Source organism: Vigna angularis, chromosome 6, assembly GCF_016808095.1.
Source record: "Vigna angularis cultivar LongXiaoDou No.4 chromosome 6, ASM1680809v1, whole genome shotgun sequence".
NCBI classification, from domain to species: Eukaryota; Viridiplantae; Streptophyta; class Magnoliopsida; order Fabales; family Fabaceae; genus Vigna; species Vigna angularis.
In genome coordinates, this window is record NC_068975.1 from 26824546 (window position 1) to 26842558 (window position 18013).

The 18013-nt window shown below is 36.3% G+C and overlaps 4 protein-coding genes across 8 annotated transcripts; 2 read left to right on the forward strand and 2 right to left on the reverse strand.

Moving 5' to 3' along the window:
• Window positions 1-498: 498 nt before the first annotated feature.
• On the forward strand, window positions 499-1416 carry LOC108344316 (uncharacterized). The gene is made up of 2 exons (XM_017582774.2): window positions 499-1233; window positions 1315-1416. The coding sequence occupies exons 1-2, from the start codon at window positions 774-776 to the stop codon at window positions 1392-1394; spliced, it is 540 nt and encodes a 179-aa protein (XP_017438263.1). The 5' UTR covers window positions 499-773; the 3' UTR covers window positions 1395-1416.
• Window positions 1417-5441: 4025 nt separating this feature from the next.
• On the forward strand, window positions 5442-8420 carry LOC108345590 (receptor-like protein kinase ANXUR1). The gene has a single exon (XM_017584201.2). The coding sequence runs from the start codon at window positions 5442-5444 to the stop codon at window positions 8028-8030; it is 2589 nt and encodes an 862-aa protein (XP_017439690.1). The 3' UTR covers window positions 8031-8420.
• Window positions 8421-8511: 91 nt separating this feature from the next.
• On the reverse strand, window positions 8512-11925 carry LOC108345591 (uncharacterized). Its single transcript, XM_017584202.2, has 8 exons — window positions 11546-11925; window positions 11202-11471; window positions 10620-10746; window positions 10342-10403; window positions 10001-10231; window positions 9659-9780; window positions 9152-9290; window positions 8512-8994 (listed from the first exon to the last, which is right to left on the reverse strand). Exons 1-8 carry the CDS (start codon window positions 11864-11866, stop codon window positions 8833-8835), a joined length of 1434 nt encoding a protein of 477 aa, XP_017439691.1. The 5' UTR covers window positions 11867-11925; the 3' UTR covers window positions 8512-8832.
• A 509-nt stretch (window positions 11926-12434) lies between these two features.
• Window positions 12435-16788, reverse strand: LOC108345592 (protein WVD2-like 1). 5 transcript variants are annotated; one of them, XM_017584207.2, is made up of 7 exons: window positions 16352-16788; window positions 14950-15424; window positions 14176-14264; window positions 13856-13949; window positions 13661-13732; window positions 13342-13452; window positions 12435-13006 (listed from the first exon to the last, which is right to left on the reverse strand). In XM_017584207.2, exons 2-7 carry the CDS (start codon window positions 15418-15420, stop codon window positions 12731-12733), a joined length of 1113 nt encoding a protein of 370 aa, XP_017439696.1. In that variant the 5' UTR covers window positions 15421-15424; window positions 16352-16788; the 3' UTR covers window positions 12435-12730. The 5 variants fall into 5 exon arrangements, with proteins under 5 accessions (XP_017439696.1, XP_017439694.1, XP_017439693.1 ...); XM_017584205.2 differs by lacking the exon at window positions 16352-16788 and adding an exon at window positions 15842-16305 and having other exon boundaries at window positions 13856-13946; XM_017584204.2 differs by lacking the exon at window positions 16352-16788 and adding an exon at window positions 15842-16302.
• Between the last annotated feature and the right edge of the window lie 1225 nt (window positions 16789-18013).

The window sequence follows — 18013 nt, forward strand, 5'->3', positions numbered from 1 at the left end:
AATATAAACTTTTGTATTTTTTTAAGAAAAAAGAGGATAAAAAGTAAATAAAGATAATATCAAATGAATGTAAAAAATTTAGGTGTGTCAAAAGAATTATTTTTCCATCTAGATATACACAAACACAAAGGAGCCACGCAACAATTTTTCTCTTTTGTTTTGAAAGATTAAGAAAAGAGACACAGTATTTGAATTTATAACTAAAAATTAACTCATAATCTAATTAAGAATGATGTTTGTAAATAAATGCAACATTACTATTAGTGGAAGGAAGCAAGAGAGCCTCATAAATTTGGGAAGGGTTGAAGTAAAGCATATTCTGATTTTTATCCTCGTATCTGCCCAAAAGTAGTTAAATCATGTTCTATAATTAACAGTTGCTGACAGTTACAAACGAATGGTCAAACACCAATCACCAAATAGAAACCCCCATTAATAATCCTCATTATTATTTAGCTCCCTTCGTTTTTCACCATTTTCACCATTAACTAACTCAACTCATTATACCATCGGCACAAACCAATCAACCTTCCACGGCGGCGAGGCGACCACCCTCTTTCAAGGTTGCCTCCGCCGATCACCACCACCACCCACACATCCTTCCCTACACACCCATCAATTCTTCTTCTTGAACAAATAAATAAAGCGCCACCCTTTTGCCTATAAAATATTATATAGAGATAGATATATATATATACATATAGATACTTTCATGCATTGATAGGTGTAAATATACACATTGAATCGATCGAGTATATACACAAAAAGTATACATGGGAGAAGTGGAGCAACGTGTGCAGATGCAGGAGGTAGATGCGAAGTTGCAGCAGCACATTACGTTTGCAGAAGATGCGTTGAAGAAAAGGAAGCGTTTTTTGTCGAAGCAGTTATCGCTGTGTGAGGCGCCGCGAGACATTGCATGGGAGAGGAAGAAGAAGCAAGAGGGGAAGACGAGAACGAGAACAAGGAGGAACAGTTTTCACCACTGCGACGACGTCACCGACGAGGACCTTCACGAGCTCAAAGGCTGCATAGAATTAGGGTTCGGTTTCAACGAGGAAGACGGCCAGACACTGTGCGACACCTTGCCTGCTCTCGATCTTTACTTCGCCGTCAACCGCCAGATGTCACCGGTCTCCACCCCTAACGCCCGCGCCTCTTCTTCCTTTGGCAGCTCCATCAACGCTACACCACCACCATCTGACTCTGATTCTTGGAAGATTTGTAACCCAGGTCAGTTTTTGACTTTCTTTTTCCATCTTACTGTTCATAATACTAATCCTCATCACTTTCGAATCATATGCATGTATGTAGGGGACGACCCTGAACATGTAAAGACGAAGTTAAGGCATTGGGCTCAGGCTGTAGCTTGTTCTGTAATGCAGTTTCATTGAAGTGTGGAATTTTTGTACAGAGGAAGATATATGTTCTAGATAGCAAGAAGGCGAAAAGCAGAATCTGAAATCTCAATAAAGAACACAACTATCGTTCTGCTTTCGTTTCTGGACACTTCAAAAACAACCAAAACACAAAACAAAACTGTGTTGCTTTCTGTCGGGGTTTTTGTTTGGAGCTAAAAATGGTTGGACTAAATTAAATACCCCTTTCTTTTCCTTTTTACGTTTTTATAGATATGTTTTTCGTATGTCTCTCCGAGGTCTATCCATGTATACAGTTTTGAGCCACTGGTAAATACTACGGCGTATAGGAATTTGCGTTTCTTTACCATGATTCAAATAAAATGTAATTGCATCTAAGATTCGCCTTTAATACCATCAAATTCTTCTTCCAATTTACTCTATGCATACGAGCTATTACAGCTTAAATTCAGCTTCTATTAATTAGCGTGTATTTGGAACATACTATATTATTATGTTACTTCCTAAATCCAACGTGCTAAGTATAAAAGAAATGAAGGATAAAATGAAAGACTAATTCTTTTAAAATCATTTTTTTTTCTGGGTATATTCCACTCATACTCTCAGTATATGTTAGGAATAGTGTGTGACATCCCTAATTAATATAATCTTATTTAATGCTATAGGCGTTTTCTAATTTCTTTAATTAGTATAATAATCACCGTTAAGGTTGCTAATATGGCAAATATAAACCCTAAATGGCTTGAACGACCACCCATGCAACTCAAAAAAACAAACAGCAAAGTGTAAATCCATATGCAGTTTTTTGTGCATTACGGGGCACGAGGCACCCGAACCACCCGAGCAACCTGAAGAACTTGGTTTGACAGGCTTATGCTTTGGCCTAGGCTGTGTGGGGTTGTATGTCCCACAAGCAAAGACAAGGCAATCGGAGGTTGAGTGTGAGAAAAAGAGCAAAAGGGAAGAACCAGTTTTGGTACCCATCCTACAACCTAAAGTTGTGCTCATAAATCTATTTGCTTTAAGAAAATTAAAAATAGAGGTCGTTATCTAACCTCAATTTTTAAATTAACTTTTCAAAGAATGAGTGATATAGTTTATTAAACCTAGTATATTAGTATTATATTCTTTGATTTTAAAATATGTGCTATCGTTTACTTTTATAATCTTTTAAAAGACATATATAAAAAAGAATGATGTAAGTTAAGAGAAAGATTTCATAACAAAATTCAGGTAATGAACTGATGACAAACTCCTAGGGACCAACTAGAAGAGTAATAACAAGAAGAATTTAAAAAGATTAGATTTCATCGGAGTTGAATAGGCCCAAATTGACGTTCATTTGGGCTATAAAAAAATGTGAAGACTTAATTTAAGATTTTTATATAAATACTAAAATAGTAATATTTGAGTATTGTATAATGGACAAAGTATGATAGGATTTTTAATTTGAGTCTTATATTTGGACCAAAGTTTGGACTTGAGCCTAAAAGAGATGGGCCTAAATTTGGGCCAAGGTGTGTGCCTAAAATTAGGTTTCTTAAATCTAAAGGAGTGAAAACTTGTCTTGCAAGTGTCTACTTGTGCACATAGGAGCACAAACATGTGATTACTAAGGTGACAAGTCACACCTCTGGCATGCACAACTTTTGCTCCAAAATTCAAATTTTTGCTCTCATTTCTTGGATCATTTTTAGGGTTTATTGGCCTATAAATAAAAGCATCTACCTCTTGTATTTTAAGCTTGAGTTTAGTAAAAAAATGTTGTCCAAATTGAGTTGCTTGAGCTCTCCCTATACAAGTCCTCTCTTTTAGACTACTTAGGCTTTCTTACTTAGGAGTTGACCTCATATCTTCCTAGAAAATTCGCTATAGCCGAACCAAACACCATCAATCATCCATACTATCTAAGCTTTTGCAACCTCATTCATCCACAAAGTTACTCATTCTCACGGTTTTATTTGGAGAAACAAAGAAAACCATCAAAAAGTGATATAGGATATCGAGAAAAATCGAAAGAAGAGCCAACATAAGTGAAAAAAAAATTGCTGAGCAAAATCAAGAAGAGAGACATAATTGACACAACATGAGTGGATCTAAAGCATTTCACAATTTATTAATTTTCTTTTCTTTTATTTTTATTTAATAACTATGAAAAAAATGAAAATATAAATAATTTGTTCAAATGTAAAAGAGGTAACAAATTATTGTTACAATTAAAAAACTTTTAGAATGTTGTAAATAGGATCACCGCTTTTGTTATGATAATTACAATTTGAATCACCATTTTTGTTGATTTCCTTTATTAATTTTTGTTTCACTCTTTACAATTTACATTTTCAATTTGACCATTTTAATTCATCTTGATCTTTTTTATTTTTCTTTATTACAATTTCATCTCCATAAGTTATTCCACCTTTGTATAAAAATACATAAAATACGAACATTAAATAAATGCATGAATTATTTTATTGAAATTTACGTTAAAAGAGAATTTACTAAACTGAATATACTTGTGAAGTTAAACCACAATATAAACAATTTACACATTAATTTTATCTTAACTATGAAATCTTAAATTAAATATATTTGAATTTAGATTAAAAACCAAAAATTTACTAATCCAATTAATAAAAAATCCAAGTCAAATTGATTTGATTAATAAAATTATATCAAACCTAAATTCTTGATAAGCACACCTAGTAAATATAAACAAAAAAATATATAGTTTTTTCCTAATTGATAAGTTTTTCATTTTTTATTACTGTTTGGACACTTAAGCATAGATAAAAGGACAATTTATTTTAAAGATCGAATTTGTAGCTAGATTTTTGTGAACTATACGTTAAATAGGTTTGTTTGATTCGATTACCCAATGTAAAATATTTGTAATATCTTTTCTTTTATTGATTTAAGATATATATTATTAATTCTTCCTTGATTTAAGACATACATTTTATTATTTTAAAAATTTTCAAAAAATAATTTTATGACTAAAGCATATTTTTACACTTTTCAGTATCTTAAAAGGTTTAAATATTACATTTCTCTATAATCTAATTTCAAAATATACAGTTGTTTCCTTCGATAGTAAAAATAAACCACACTTTTTCACCACTTTCTTTTGCATTTTCTCTAAAATAAATCTAATTTCTATGAAATATTTTTTTATCAGTAAACTAATCGCTACCATAGTATTTATTTTGATCATGAATATTTTAAGAAACTTATTTATTATAACAAATGTGTTACTAAATTATTTTAATATTATAATATATATTTCTTTGTTCATTAATTAGCCTTTCCATGGAGCATTATTTCTAGTCTTCTACATAATACTAAAATCAAATTTAGTTACACATTTGTGACTTAGAAAACATTTATTTAGTTTCCCACAAAGAGAAGAAACAAACATTGGTGTGTGGATACCAGGAGAATCAACGTTAAAATATTAAACGAATTACGAGTAACTTATAGTAAATGCAAAATCAAAGCGTATGCATGCATGCATGCATTTCCTGGTTTCAGTGTGTAATAACGAGAGTGTGAACAAAACCAGTAGTCCAGAAATTGTAGGGGAATAAAACAATAACATGGGATGCTAAATATAGCTTATACGATGATGTTTCAAATTCAAACCACACGCTGTAAGCAATTCAATTCATTCGATTACGATTCTTGCTCCCCACCTCCCATACATAAAGTATGAAAAGGAAGAAAAAAATGTTCCCAAGTTGTCATAATACAAGAAAGAGAGAAATCAGTATACTTCATCATCTCATCCTCCTCCTTCTCCTCCACCTTCTTGCCTGGTTTGGAACCTCCAACCAGGTGAGTTTTTGATTGCTTGAATCTCCAAGGAGGTAGGAAGAATGCGTTAATTTGACAGCATTTCCATCACCTTAATTAGCAAGAACAAAATCAGAAGCAGCCACTTTGTTCCTTTTGGCGTGCAGGAAAAAATTATCCATACATACTTTCGTCATATAATCATAAACTTTTTCCTGTACTGCCAGAACGTGTTCTATCTGGATTTTTCTTTCTCCTTATCCTTCTTCAAGTATGCATTTCGGTGAAAAAGGTCCCTTGTTTCTTGTTTGTGTTCTTGTTTTGTTGAAAGGCATTCGTGGTGCATGGAATGAGGAGCCAGGGTCTTTGATCTTGGGTTGCGGATTGGATGAAGGTGCTGAAGATGCTGACGGAAGAAGATGGAGTTCTGATAAAAAGTTCTTGGGGACAGAAGGTGATTCAATCACATCCAAAGCCTCTTTCCAAGACCCTTCTCTTACGTCTGAGATTCCATACATGTCAGCACGCATTATAAAATCTGAGACAACATACAAATTCCCCGTTAAACCTGACAAGCGTTATTGGCTCAGGCTCCATTTTTACCCCTCTATTTATGCCAGTTTTGATACCTATAACTCATATTTCTCCGTGGATGCAAATGGGGTTACCCTCCTCACCAATTTCAGCGCCTCAGTGACTTGTGAGGCCCTATCACTAGCTTACATTGATAGAGAGTATTCCCTTGCTCCTTTGAATTCAGATACCTTGACTCTCACTTTCAGGCCTTCTGATAAATACAACGGTGCATTCGCTTTTGTTAATGGCATTCAGCTTATCCAAATGCCCGATTTGTTTGATTCTGCAACAATGATAGGGTTTGATGGCCAAACCATAGATATGACAAACTTGAATTTTCAGACCATGTTTAGATTAAATGTTGGGGGGCAGTTCATATCTCCAGTCCAAGATTCTGGCCTCACAAGGATGTGGTATGATGATACACCTTATATTTATGGGGCAGCCACTGGTGTGACGAACAAAGCTGAGAAGAATGTGACAATCAACTATCAGGGCATGCCAGAGTATATTGCTCCTGTTGATGTCTACTCCACATCTAGATCAATGGGGGGAGATAAAGATCTCACCATGGGCTACAATCTCACTTGGATGTTCCATGTTGATACTGATTCCATGTACCTTGTAAGGTTGCATTTCTGTGATTACTACTTCTCCAAGATCAATGAGATTGTGTTCAAAATCTTTGTGAACAACCAAACAGCACAAGATCTAGCCGATGTGATTGGGTGGACAGGAGGCGTAGGAGTGCCAACTTATAAGGACTACGTGATAAATGTTGAAGGTGGAAAGAGTAATGAGTTGCTGTGGCTCGCACTGCACCCCGACCCTGAGACAAAGCCTGAGTTCTACGATGCCATACTCAATGGAGTAGAGATATTCAAGATCAACGAGACAGACTTATCTGCTCCCAATCCTCTGATTTCAGACATGCTCCTCAAACAGCACCAGGAGGAGGAAGCGGGTTTCTTCGTCCACAAAACAAGTCATCATTCTGTTATCGGTGGAGCTGCAGGAGGTGCTGCTGGTCTTGCTTTTATGGCTGTGTTATGTGTTGCTGTGTACAACAAGAAGAAGAAAGAACCAGGGTCAGAGGGTCAAACTGGCTGGCTTCCCATGTATTCGACCTCAAGCTGTAGCAAATCCAGCAAGTCTGGAAAGAGCGTGTGCAGTTCAACCTTATCTGCCATGTCTCAAGGTCTTTGCCGCTATTTCTCCTTGCAAGAGATAACGCAAGCAACCAAGAATTTTGATGAGTCTAACGTCATTGGGGTTGGTGGATTTGGAAAGGTTTACAAGGGTGTCATTGATAATGGAGTGAAGGTGGCAATCAAGAGGTCCAACCCACAGTCAGAACAAGGAGTTAATGAATTCCAAACGGAAATTGAGATGCTTTCCAAGCTGAGACACAAGCATTTGGTGTCCTTGATTGGTTTCTGCGAGGAACATAATGAGATGTGCTTGGTTTATGACTACATGGCTCTTGGCACCATGAGGGAGCATCTTTACAAGGGCAACAAACCTATCTCTACTCTGTCATGGAAGCAAAGGTTGGAGATTTGCATTGGAGCTGCAAAAGGGCTTCACTACCTTCACACCGGGGCGAAGTACACCATCATTCACAGAGATGTCAAAACAACAAACATTCTCTTGGATGAAAACTGGAATGCCAAGGTTTCAGATTTTGGCTTGTCAAAAACTGGTCCAAATATGAACAATGGTCATGTTAGCACTGTGGTGAAGGGTAGTTTTGGCTACTTGGACCCTGAATACTTCAGGAGGCAACAGTTGACTGAAAAATCTGATGTTTACTCATTTGGGGTTGTTCTGTTTGAAGCCCTGTGTGCCAGGCCTGTTCTCAATCCTAACCTTCCAAAGGAACAGGTTAGTCTTGCTGAATGGGCATTGATTTGCAAGAAAAAAGGAACTCTGGAGGATATCATTGATCCTAGTATCAAGGGAAAAATCAATCCAGAAAGCTTGAAGAAGTTTGTAGACACGGCTGAGAAGTGTTTGTCCGATCATGGAGCTGCTCGTCCCTCCATGAATGATCTATTGTGGAATCTTGAATTTGCTCTCAATTTGCAAGAAAATGTCAATGATGCGGGTGGTTCAACTCATTCTGCCCCTGCTGAGAAAAGTGAGTTCGAAGATATAATCTTGAGAGAAAACGACATAGCACGCCACTATAGAAACCTGAGCCTTGGAAGTGATATTGACATTACCAACGATTTGAAAGACAATGAGCAAGACTTCTCACAACTTGTCAGTCCGAAAGGCCGATGAGAAGCAGTGTGATCCGTGTATACATATTCTTGTGTTGCTGTAGAGGAAACAATTTCGAGCATTCATAGAATTCAAGCAGACCAAACCGGTTATCCTGAAGTATTCGTGGGGCTTCTACTTTCTACTCTTTCCTCCCCGCTATCATGATTCTTTTTATATTTATCAACATGAATTATTTTATACCCTTGTTGTCACCTTGTACGGACAAGCACTCGAATTACTTGTTGCCTGTCATATATTATTGAGACTCTGATTCTTTACTAGCATTGTACAAAACCACACCAATCCTTTTCTAGCCTTTCATCACTATTTTGTTTTTGTTTGTCAAGTTCGAGTTTATTTTATAGTGCGTGAGAAAATGCTGCCCAAAATATAGAAAGAGATGTTGGTAGAAATGTAAACTGTACTGTTCTTAATTTTGAAGGCTAAAGTTGCAGTCAATATACTGTTCCGACTATTCAAATTCTGGTTTTCTTAAACCTGCATTTAAAAAGATAAAAAAATTATATTTCTGTCCGATATGAGAAAGGGACTTACAATCATTCAGGGACAGTTTTATTCTTTCCATTAAAATAACAATTTCACTATCTCTTTCTTCAGAAGAGATGCAGAAACAACAATTCTGTTTCGTTTCATATCATCATGTGGCTGTTGAGGGAGATCAGGACCCCCAAAGGAGAGATCTAATTTCCAGTCTTATCTCCCAGTGCGAACCAGCGATGCTATCTGGGGTATTCCTTTGCATGGATAAATGAAATGAATTTTCTGTTACCCGAAGAGAGACCTTCACGAGCACAGTGGACTACTTGGTAAGTTCGTAGGCTTGGCCTTCATTCAGCTTTTCTTCTGATCCCAAACCAGGGAATTGTCCAATATCATGACCTTCCAGTGGTTGAAACTCGTGATTTAAACCAATAGCAAACTCTTCAGCGTTAGTTCCGGGGCTTTGGAAATAATCTGCAATCTGCGTAAAAAGGATCCAACCCAATTTCAAATGAAATAAAAAATTAACACTTCACTGTAGAGTAAAACTGAATTACTTAAGATGTCTAATTAACATTAAAAAATGTGAACGCAAATGAAAATATTGACTTGTCAAAGTGAAAGTGGTATGTATGTACATGGTTCGCTAGAGCAATTCCACTTAAGACAGCTGCCTCTATATTAGAACCCAGCAGCCAATCACCACATATCCCAGCCCTTCCAAAGGGATCAAAGATGCAAGGAACTCCAGGTGTATTAGTTGGAAGAGCTGCACCCCTGCAAATCTCAGAATAACATAATTTTCAATAAATTAAATTTACTATCAATTTTCAAGAGCAACCGATATAATATTTTAGATGCTTGGAGAGTATTAGATATTATATCCCACCTAGTTTGTTGAGTATTGACTCGTGGTTTAGAATATCACAGAAGCAATGCTATTGAGGGTGCACACAAGGTGTCTGTTTGTTTAAACTATTTTTAGAAAATAAAGCGTTTTTTAATGAAATAATCACTTCATGCATAGACGACACATGCAAAATAAACAGCTTAAAAATCCTAACGACTTACCTCCTAACTCGGCCAAGACTATGAAAGGACATTTCAAACCAACCAACATAATACTTCCAAGATATGATCATTACCATAGTTGAAGCCTGGTATACGAAGGTTTTGGAAGGGACCCTTTTGATAGTCCAAGGGCAGATTCAACACCCTCTAGCATTCCAGCCTTTACCTTTGCCGCTGTAGCAGAAGGAATGTTTTCCTGAAAATACAGGTTGGTGCAAAACCCTAATTATTGCAGGCTATACATATTCATAAAGATATCCCAGTGAGTGCATGACAACAAAAAGGATAATGAATGATATACATCTTCAATATTCCTCTCCCATTCCCCACTCTCAAAACAAATAAAAAATACTGAATGTAAGCTAAAACCACTCTGGGAAATCTTGGTACATGATTTTGAAATTTCCACCACCTACCTGTGGAACCTTATTCTGTTTTCCATAAGCAGCAGTGCTCAGAAATGTCCAACAGTGAGGACCACCACTCTGGGAAATCAGTAGTTTCTTCGTATTATTGGCCATCCATGACACTGAATCAACTCCTCTCACAAAAGCTCCTTCAAAAGGAACTACTTCTGTGCTTCCTGAAAAAGGGAGAGGGTCCTCAAAAGCTGCTAGAAGGGCCCATATTGAACTCAACTCCAGCCTCTTAACACATAATTAGGTAATACAACAGAAACAAGAAGCATGAGATGCATAACAATAAATGAACTGGTCTATCAAATCAAATGAACTGAAGGGGCATAACATGGACCAACCTTCATTTGTTTCGCAATTAATGGTAATCCTGATGTCATAAGCAAGCGATTGGCACATTTTCCTGTTGACAGACATAGTTGCAATGAGCAGAGAAAAACTGTACAAATTTTCAGCTAATTATACAATTTTAGAAAAGCAATCCGACTAAATGAAGTTCATATTGGAATCAGTTAATTATTCGAAAAGCAATTCGATTAAATGAAGTTCATATTGAAATCAGTTATGCAAGGAAGCATAGCTAAGAAAAATTATGGTCAACGTGGAAATATCAAGTTACCATTGTGTGCGATAACAATGGCATCGAACTTGCCACAAGGCTTGCCATTTTCACTCAAGTGCCAGGACCCATTAAACGGCTCCAATTTACTGATCCAGCATGGCCTCACCACATTAACCAAGCGAGCCTGCACAATTCACAGCAGGTAGTAACAGCGGCAAAAAAACTGGAATAGCAATCACTAACTTATGCCTTCTTTAGATAAATAAGTACGTTGGGAGAGAAAAGGTAGATTGAAAAATAAATTAAAGTCTATTTGGATAAACCTCATATATAATCTTCAAAGAATAGGAACTATATACATTTCTTTGAGAAAATTTCACTACTTTAAAAATCGACATTAACTTATTTAGCTTTCCTTTCCTATTTTCTGTTATTACAAGTGTTTACCTGTAAGTTTATCCAAAAAAGTTATAATTTTTTCCGCAAGTTAAAACTTAACGTAAATTAACTCATGAAAACTCTCTCATCAAACTACTCATGAGATAATTTTAACTTTTAAGAAAAAACTAATTTGACTTCATATTTTCTTCTCTTGTTTAGAGTTGTAATCAATGATATTTAAGGAGTAATGCAATGAACCTGAGACAGTAAAGAATCAGCAAGGAAGCGCATTCCATTGGTGGCTACGTATCTCCGAGGAGAGGGTACAAACGGAACAAATCCACCACCATTGTGAAGCTCTCCAACGGTACCATGCCACTCACGCACCAAACCCCTCTCCATCCAACCGTTGACGATTTCAGCAAAGCGAGAATCGTTCACGGTAAAGAACTGAGCCGCATGATCAAATTTTAACGGATGAGGATCGACGACTCTGGTTCCCAATCTTCCTCCAAGACCGTGAATACCCTAAAACAAAGTCCTTTAGCTTTGGCATAACCAAATGGTGAAGTGAATTAGGATTAAGGAGAGAAGAGACTGACGGTATCGAACACGGTGGAGCGAACGCCGCGTGCCTCGAGGAAGAGAGCGCAGATAAGGCCGGAGATGCCGCCGCCGATGACGGCAACGAGGGGGTCGTCGGAGATAGGAGCGGTGAAAGTGACTTGTTCTTGACTGAAGGATTTCTTCAGAATAGACTTTCTAGAAGTTCCGTACGACGATTTCCTACGGGTTTTGGGGGAAGGACGTTTTTGCCCCTCCATCGTCACCGTGCCACCGCTTCCACCACACACACGTGTGGAGGGCCGCCACGAGGCAAGGGGTAATACGTTCAAGCTCTTCACTGTACTCACACAAACCATGCTTCCAAGGACCTAACCTAACACCAAAAGCCCTCTATTTACTTTATTTTCGGATGTTTCAAAATTAAACCAAAGTGCATTTTGGATAAAGTTTAAATTTGATAAAAAACTAAAAATAATAATCACTCATTTTTATTTTTGAAATATTCAAATATATTTCGTTCTCTTCTCTGCTTTTCATTTTTCTTCCATTCCAAAACACGGTAACCCCATCCATGGCAGCAATCCGGTTTATCCATAATTTCGACCGGAAATAAAATCATCCGCAAGACGTAAAATTTTACATATTTATGAAAGTTTCTCCTTATATATAATTTATTTTGTTCATGTTTATTTCGAATAAGAATTCTACTGTGATCATTTAAAAAAATATTTTTTTTAATACGTTTGTCTATTTTGTTTATTTTAAAAATAAGCAGAGTTTTCTATTACACTCAATATTTGTTATAACAGTACCAGTAATAAAACAAATTCAAGCTGAAATTCTACCAATAACATATGCTACAATTACCACCTTAAAACAAAACAAAAAAACAGTAGAATCGAGATTTAGCAGTTACATCCTACAAAAAAAAAGAGTAATATATTTCATAAAATTTCCCTTACCAAGTCTGGTGGTGGAATCTGAGGAATATCAAATTTCGTACATACATCTTACATCAATAACTATCTATATATAAAACAATGTGTGCTGATATAACTTACAAAACATATACACTTCAAGTAAAAACAAACCACATGAAAATGTCAGTCCGGATGAAAAGAAAATTAGGCCATCTTTTCTGCAGATTATCCATATGGTGTGACAAAGGAAAATGAAGGCCATTTTCCTCTCAGCTGGAGGTCAGTAAAATCTTGGGAAGCTCATGATTGGACTGATATGTCCGCATTTGTCTGCTCTCTGATTTTAGGAGCTGTTTCCTTATCCAGTTTTGGTCGTTCTTTGCTTTTCAAATTGCCATTGCTCTTCCGTCCAGTGACAGGGTCCTTAGTTTTGTGAGTGGCAGGGTTATGATGTTTCGTGTTCATGTCGACACTGCGCCGTCCTATAGTACAAATGTGTGTAGTAGGTACATTGGCAGCATCACCACAGCTCTTTCTCCGGGAGAGTTTTGGTGACTTGGGGCGGGTCAGTGGGAGCTTCCATCAAAGGAAAGAAAATAAGAAATTTTTCTATCTGGTAGCCATTAGAAAATTTTGGAAAGAACTTAAAATGACATCGTCATGACAAGCAAGTGAGATATTTCATGAATGTGGTAGCATAGAGAGGAAGACTCTTCACTGAACTCAGACAAGAAATAGTACCATAGCCATAGGTGTACATCTTACTGTCAAATTAGCATTCTTTAGCATTGCATTTTAGCATACCCATTATTGCATTACTCCTTTGGTCTATTCATGCAAATTCCAAAATTCTTAAAGGCAACTCATATTCATCCTGAGACATGGAAAAGACAGGGAAATGAAAAGTGTACCTTCTTGAGTTCAGTCCTGGGGGGTGGCCCCTCATAGTAGAAGCTTGGTACTGGTTTTGCCTTAATGACCAGGTTCTTTCTCAACTGTTTGATGGCAGCATCATCCTCTTCCTATACAGGTTATTATTGTATAAACAGCAAAGTTATTTAATCAATTTAAAACACAAAGTTATGCAAGTACATGGACTTCAAACTAGGCTAGGATTTAGCTATAGTGATTAGATGTTTTTAGCACAAGGTTAGACAAAGAAAAACAAAAGGTGAAAATAATAGCCCCACAAGGGTGTGCAGCATGCATGCAGTGTGAAGATCAATATACCTTTTTCCTTGCCTCATACTGGTTTTTTTCTTCTTCAAGAGCTCGATGCTTCTCCTCTAACTTCATATAAAACTGGAAAGATAAATCAAAGATGAGATAAGAACCAAAATGACAAAATAGACACCAAAATAGCCAACCAGGAATACAAACAACTCCAGAATATACATCTGAAATAGAAGTTCAGTAAAACAATACCTCTCTCCGTTTCTCTGCACGGTCCGAGCATCTAAAGTTAGGGGCTGAACCAACAGTTACCTTACATTTGGCAGTGCGTGCAGATGCAACGCTACTAATTATGGTTAAAGAAAAAATAAAAATAAGTATTGCATTATATTTAAATATAGGTAAATGTAGGCTCTGTTAGGGGTTTCCAAATAGGGTTTATTACAATGTCATGAAGGATCTCTTTGATATTTAGTAGTACTCAGTATGGAAGATTCTAATTTTTTTTCCGACATACCTAAAAATTGATTTGTTCAGAATTAACAATCAAAATGTTCGACTTTTGAGGATACGAGGAAGTAACAGACCAATTGTCTTCATCGTCCACGTGCTTCTTATCATCATAATGCAAGGACTTCCTTGGTGAAAAAGGTGAGCTTGGCTGAAAAGGAAAATGGAAGAGATTTGGCATATCAGTAATCTCATTAAACACACTCAACACTATATCACACACAAATAGCAAAAAAGGCAAAGGCAAAGCATCCCTACAAGACCTATACACACGCAGGTTAAGGATTTATGGTTAAATCCTTCACAGAATTTTTAGCAAATGAGTGAAGTGTCCAAACAAAACATTTGTTATTGGTTTTGGTTGCCAGTTCACCAAGTAACAAGAACTTTAAGGCATTCAATATGAATTGAAGTTGCTAGTATTTGTTGGGTATGGATGCACGGTACTATGAGTTTCCCAGCAACATCTTTTATATAACGACTGCATTTAGATTTGACCCAGTGCAACCCATCAAATGTAATCTCTCAATTCTTTCTTCATCAGTTAGCACGTATGTGTCGGTCTAATTATTTAAATCATGGCTGATGAACTATCTAAATTGTGTTTTACAAGGAGTCTCACCGCATAACTATGCATTTAAATGGTGGCCAGCAGGGAAAGCAAATCTGTGTTCACAATACATCACACAAATAAAACTTATACTTCATTTTCTCTTGTTATTGGAAATAATCCAACATAATCATACACAATCAGAACCACTTCACATACTACTTAGTACTAACATAAGCATTTCAGCCGCTCAAACTTCAAATTTCAAAATATGATGAAACAGTACCTGTGAATTCTTAGAGGAATTAGGGGAATGAATATTGTTAGCTTTAGGAGACAAGTTCAGACCAGTTGCAGCAGCTTCAGTATGGGCAGCAGGTGCATGGGTGACATGCTTTTCAGTTACATGATCAGATGGTTGTGGAGCAGACGGGCTTGGAAGCTCTTTATCCACAACAGGAGAACTCAAATCTTTATTATCATCCATCTTCTGTATTTCAGATTTCTCACTCTTCTTCTCTTCTGGCAAGACAACATTTAATTTTGTGCTTTTGCCACTTGAAACATCTTTCCTCTCGTGATGTTTCTCCGAAGGATTAGCTTCCGTAGATTCCTTTATATCATGATCCATTGCTTGAACCATTGCCGCAATTTTGGGAGAAACACGCATTCTATCACTTAAACTACCATTTGAAGCTGCTATGGAACCATTTGGCTTCTTGTCCATAACCTGTAAGCCAGTAACTTCCCTTCCCATGGTGCTGCATGGAACAAGTTGAAGCGTAAGTAACAAAACACTTTGAACAGGTGGCTGATATTGACAAAGAACAAACATGCCTTTGACAAGCAAAAGAATAAATTTAATTGTCTACCAGAACAAAAAATATATTAAGATTGAATCATAAACATTCTGAAACTACAGGAGCAGATCTCTTCTATTGGCCTAAAATTGTGTGCAAAAGCAAACATGTGAAGAAAAGAACATGAGACAGGGAAGAGAAGCATCTCTACATATGCCAAACCTAAAGGGTCAAGACGAACTATATGTCTACTTTTTTTCCATCCTATAACAAAACAATTGTTATACAGAGAACATACTAGGAGATGGCGTGAGAGATGCTAATATGTAACCTTAACTCAATATATAATATCAAATGGTCAAAATTAGCTCTTTGCACCTCTTGCTCTCATGGTCTAACTTAATACACCCCATATGCGCACCCACACACACCTATACCTGAATCTCTACAGTGCCAGAACTAGTTCCCTAATATTTGCCACCCCAAACCAAGAAAGATATCAATGGAAAAAGAAAGAGAGAAAGAAAGATATAAGTATAAAACTACAAAACAACAGATCTAAAAAGGCAAAAAGGGAACAGAGATATTTCAAATGGAAAACAAAAAGGTAAAACACATAGGATGGAGGTATGGATACGAAATAAATTACAATAATATATATAAAAAAAAAGTAAATAAAATTTTAGCAATTGATTCTCTGAATATTCAATCAAGAAAATCCAAGAGGATTCACAATTCTTTAGAATACAGGAAAAATGGAAATTTATTCCAGGTAAGCTTGAAAAGATACAGGAGACCCTGAAAGCATCTTGTGGCCCAAGCTAGCTCAGGCCAATATGGAATTAATCTCAAGCACAGCCAAAAAAAAAAATAGATGCAGAAAACTACCTTGCTTAAAAAGAAAATTGCTTTTCTAGCAGAATCACTTCGTATGAGCACATCATTTGTGTAAATTGGCCATTTTAACAACCACTCTGAGACCTTTAATTTTTTTTATTTTTTTTACTTTGAAAAGAAAGACAGCGACTTTGAATGCGTTTTGACCCGTAACCATAGAAAAGCGGCAGGAGAGGAATTTGAAGGCAGGATTCCGGGAATAACACGCATGCAAATTTGAACGGAGGCCAGACAAATCAAAAAGGCAAATTACAGAGTCCAACGTGGTCCAAGGAAGAAGAATGTGCACAAAATCTATTTAAATGGAAATAGAAAGAAATAACAAGAAAGTTCACTGAGAAAAAGGCTCTTCCTTTCGATTAACAAACAAAAACAGGAAAAGAACACGAGATAAACATGAAAACAACAGCAAAATAGATCTCCGAAATGGGAAAAAAGATTGAAAAGACACATTGCAGAGGTAAAGAGAAGTTGTCAAAGAAAAAACCAGAATCTGGGTGTCCGTTGCAGTTGCGTTCCGATCTGACAAGATCTCGAAACTTAAGGTCTCTTCTCTTTCGTGTTTCCTCTTCTTCTTTCTCTTCTTTGTGTTTTGTCCTCTGTGGGTGGCTACGTGCGAAATCCAAAATTTATGTATGATTATTCCTCCTTTTCTTAGGGAGGTTTTTTCTTTTTCGATTATTAGTGTTCCTTCCTTGGTTATATATAGCCACTACATTTTGTTTTTGTTTTTTTTTTAATTTAATTTAATTTAATTTGCATTTATTCATTTTCACCGTTTGCGACGGTGTTAAAATGACAGTGAGATATGAAGAAGGTGACGTTGGAGTCAAAAGGAAAACAACCCTCCTCACCCATTTTTCAATCCAATCCATAATAAGATGCAGAAAACGAGAGACACACAAAGGACAACGTTGGACACGTGTAGGGTCCTGTGTGGTCGGAACTTCTAACCTCTATGACCCCATAAATATCACATTACTCATTCTTAAGGACTATCCCTACCAAACTAGGGACCTCATCAATTTTTCTTTTTTATATTTATTACATTTATTATATCATGTATTTTATTTAATGGCTCTATTGTTTTTAATGATCGTAATGATCAAGAGTGTCTTGTAAAAGTAAAACACATAGCCTTGTGTCATTTTTCACAAATCCTATTCATTATATTTTGCTATAAAAAGGTTTCATTGAGGTATGTGTGAATATAGAGAAAAATATTTACATGTATTTGATATTGATGTGAAGGTTTAAATAGAAGGTGGTAGAGAACAATGAATTGTGAAGAATTCGTCGTAATTGCTCAAATAAATTAACTCACCGAATCATCTACCATAGTGAAAGTTCAAACAAAAGGTGGTGAAGAATTTAATCAATTACGCACTACCCGTTGTACAAGCTTTTATTCAAATTGCGTGAAGAATTTAACAATATCAGTGCATGCAGAAAAAAAAAACAATATAAGTGTTTGAAAATCTTACCATACAAGTCGGAAGTTGATTTATGCTTAAAGTTCACTTCTAACATGGTATCACATATTGTTTCACCCATTATCGGACCACTCATTAAAAATGTCTAATTTTACGCTCGAGATGTATATACCTCAACGTGAGAAGATGTGTTGAAAGTCTTACATCGACTAAAAATAAA

Coding starts and splice junctions, on each gene's coding strand:
- LOC108345591 (XM_017584202.2), bottom strand. CDS start 11,866: ATGGTTTGTGTGAGTACAGTGAAGAGCTTGAACGTATTACCCCTTGCC. Junction 11,472..11,545: donor GCTCCACCGTGTTCGATACC/GTCAGTCTCTTC, acceptor ACTTTGTTTTAG/GGTATTCACGGTCTTGGAGG. Junction 10,232..10,341: donor TAATTGCGAAACAAATGAAG/GTTGGTCCATGT, acceptor TTATGTGTTAAG/AGGCTGGAGTTGAGTTCAAT.
- LOC108345590 (XM_017584201.2), top strand. CDS start 5,442: ATGCATTTCGGTGAAAAAGGTCCCTTGTTTCTTGTTTGTGTTCTTGTT.
- LOC108345592 (XM_017584204.2), bottom strand. CDS start 15,876: ATGGGGTGTATTAAGTTAGACCATGAGAGCAAGAG. Junction 13,950..14,175: donor AATTGGTCTGTTACTTCCTC/GTATCCTCAAAA, acceptor AACCATAATTAG/TAGCGTTGCATCTGCACGCA. Junction 13,733..13,855: donor GTGCAGAGAAACGGAGAGAG/GTATTGTTTTAC, acceptor TTATCTTTCCAG/TTTTATATGAAGTTAGAGGA.
- LOC108344316 (XM_017582774.2), top strand. CDS start 774: ATGGGAGAAGTGGAGCAACGTGTGCAGATGCAGGAGGTAGATGCGAAG. Junction 1,234..1,314: donor TTGGAAGATTTGTAACCCAG/GTCAGTTTTTGA, acceptor GCATGTATGTAG/GGGACGACCCTGAACATGTA.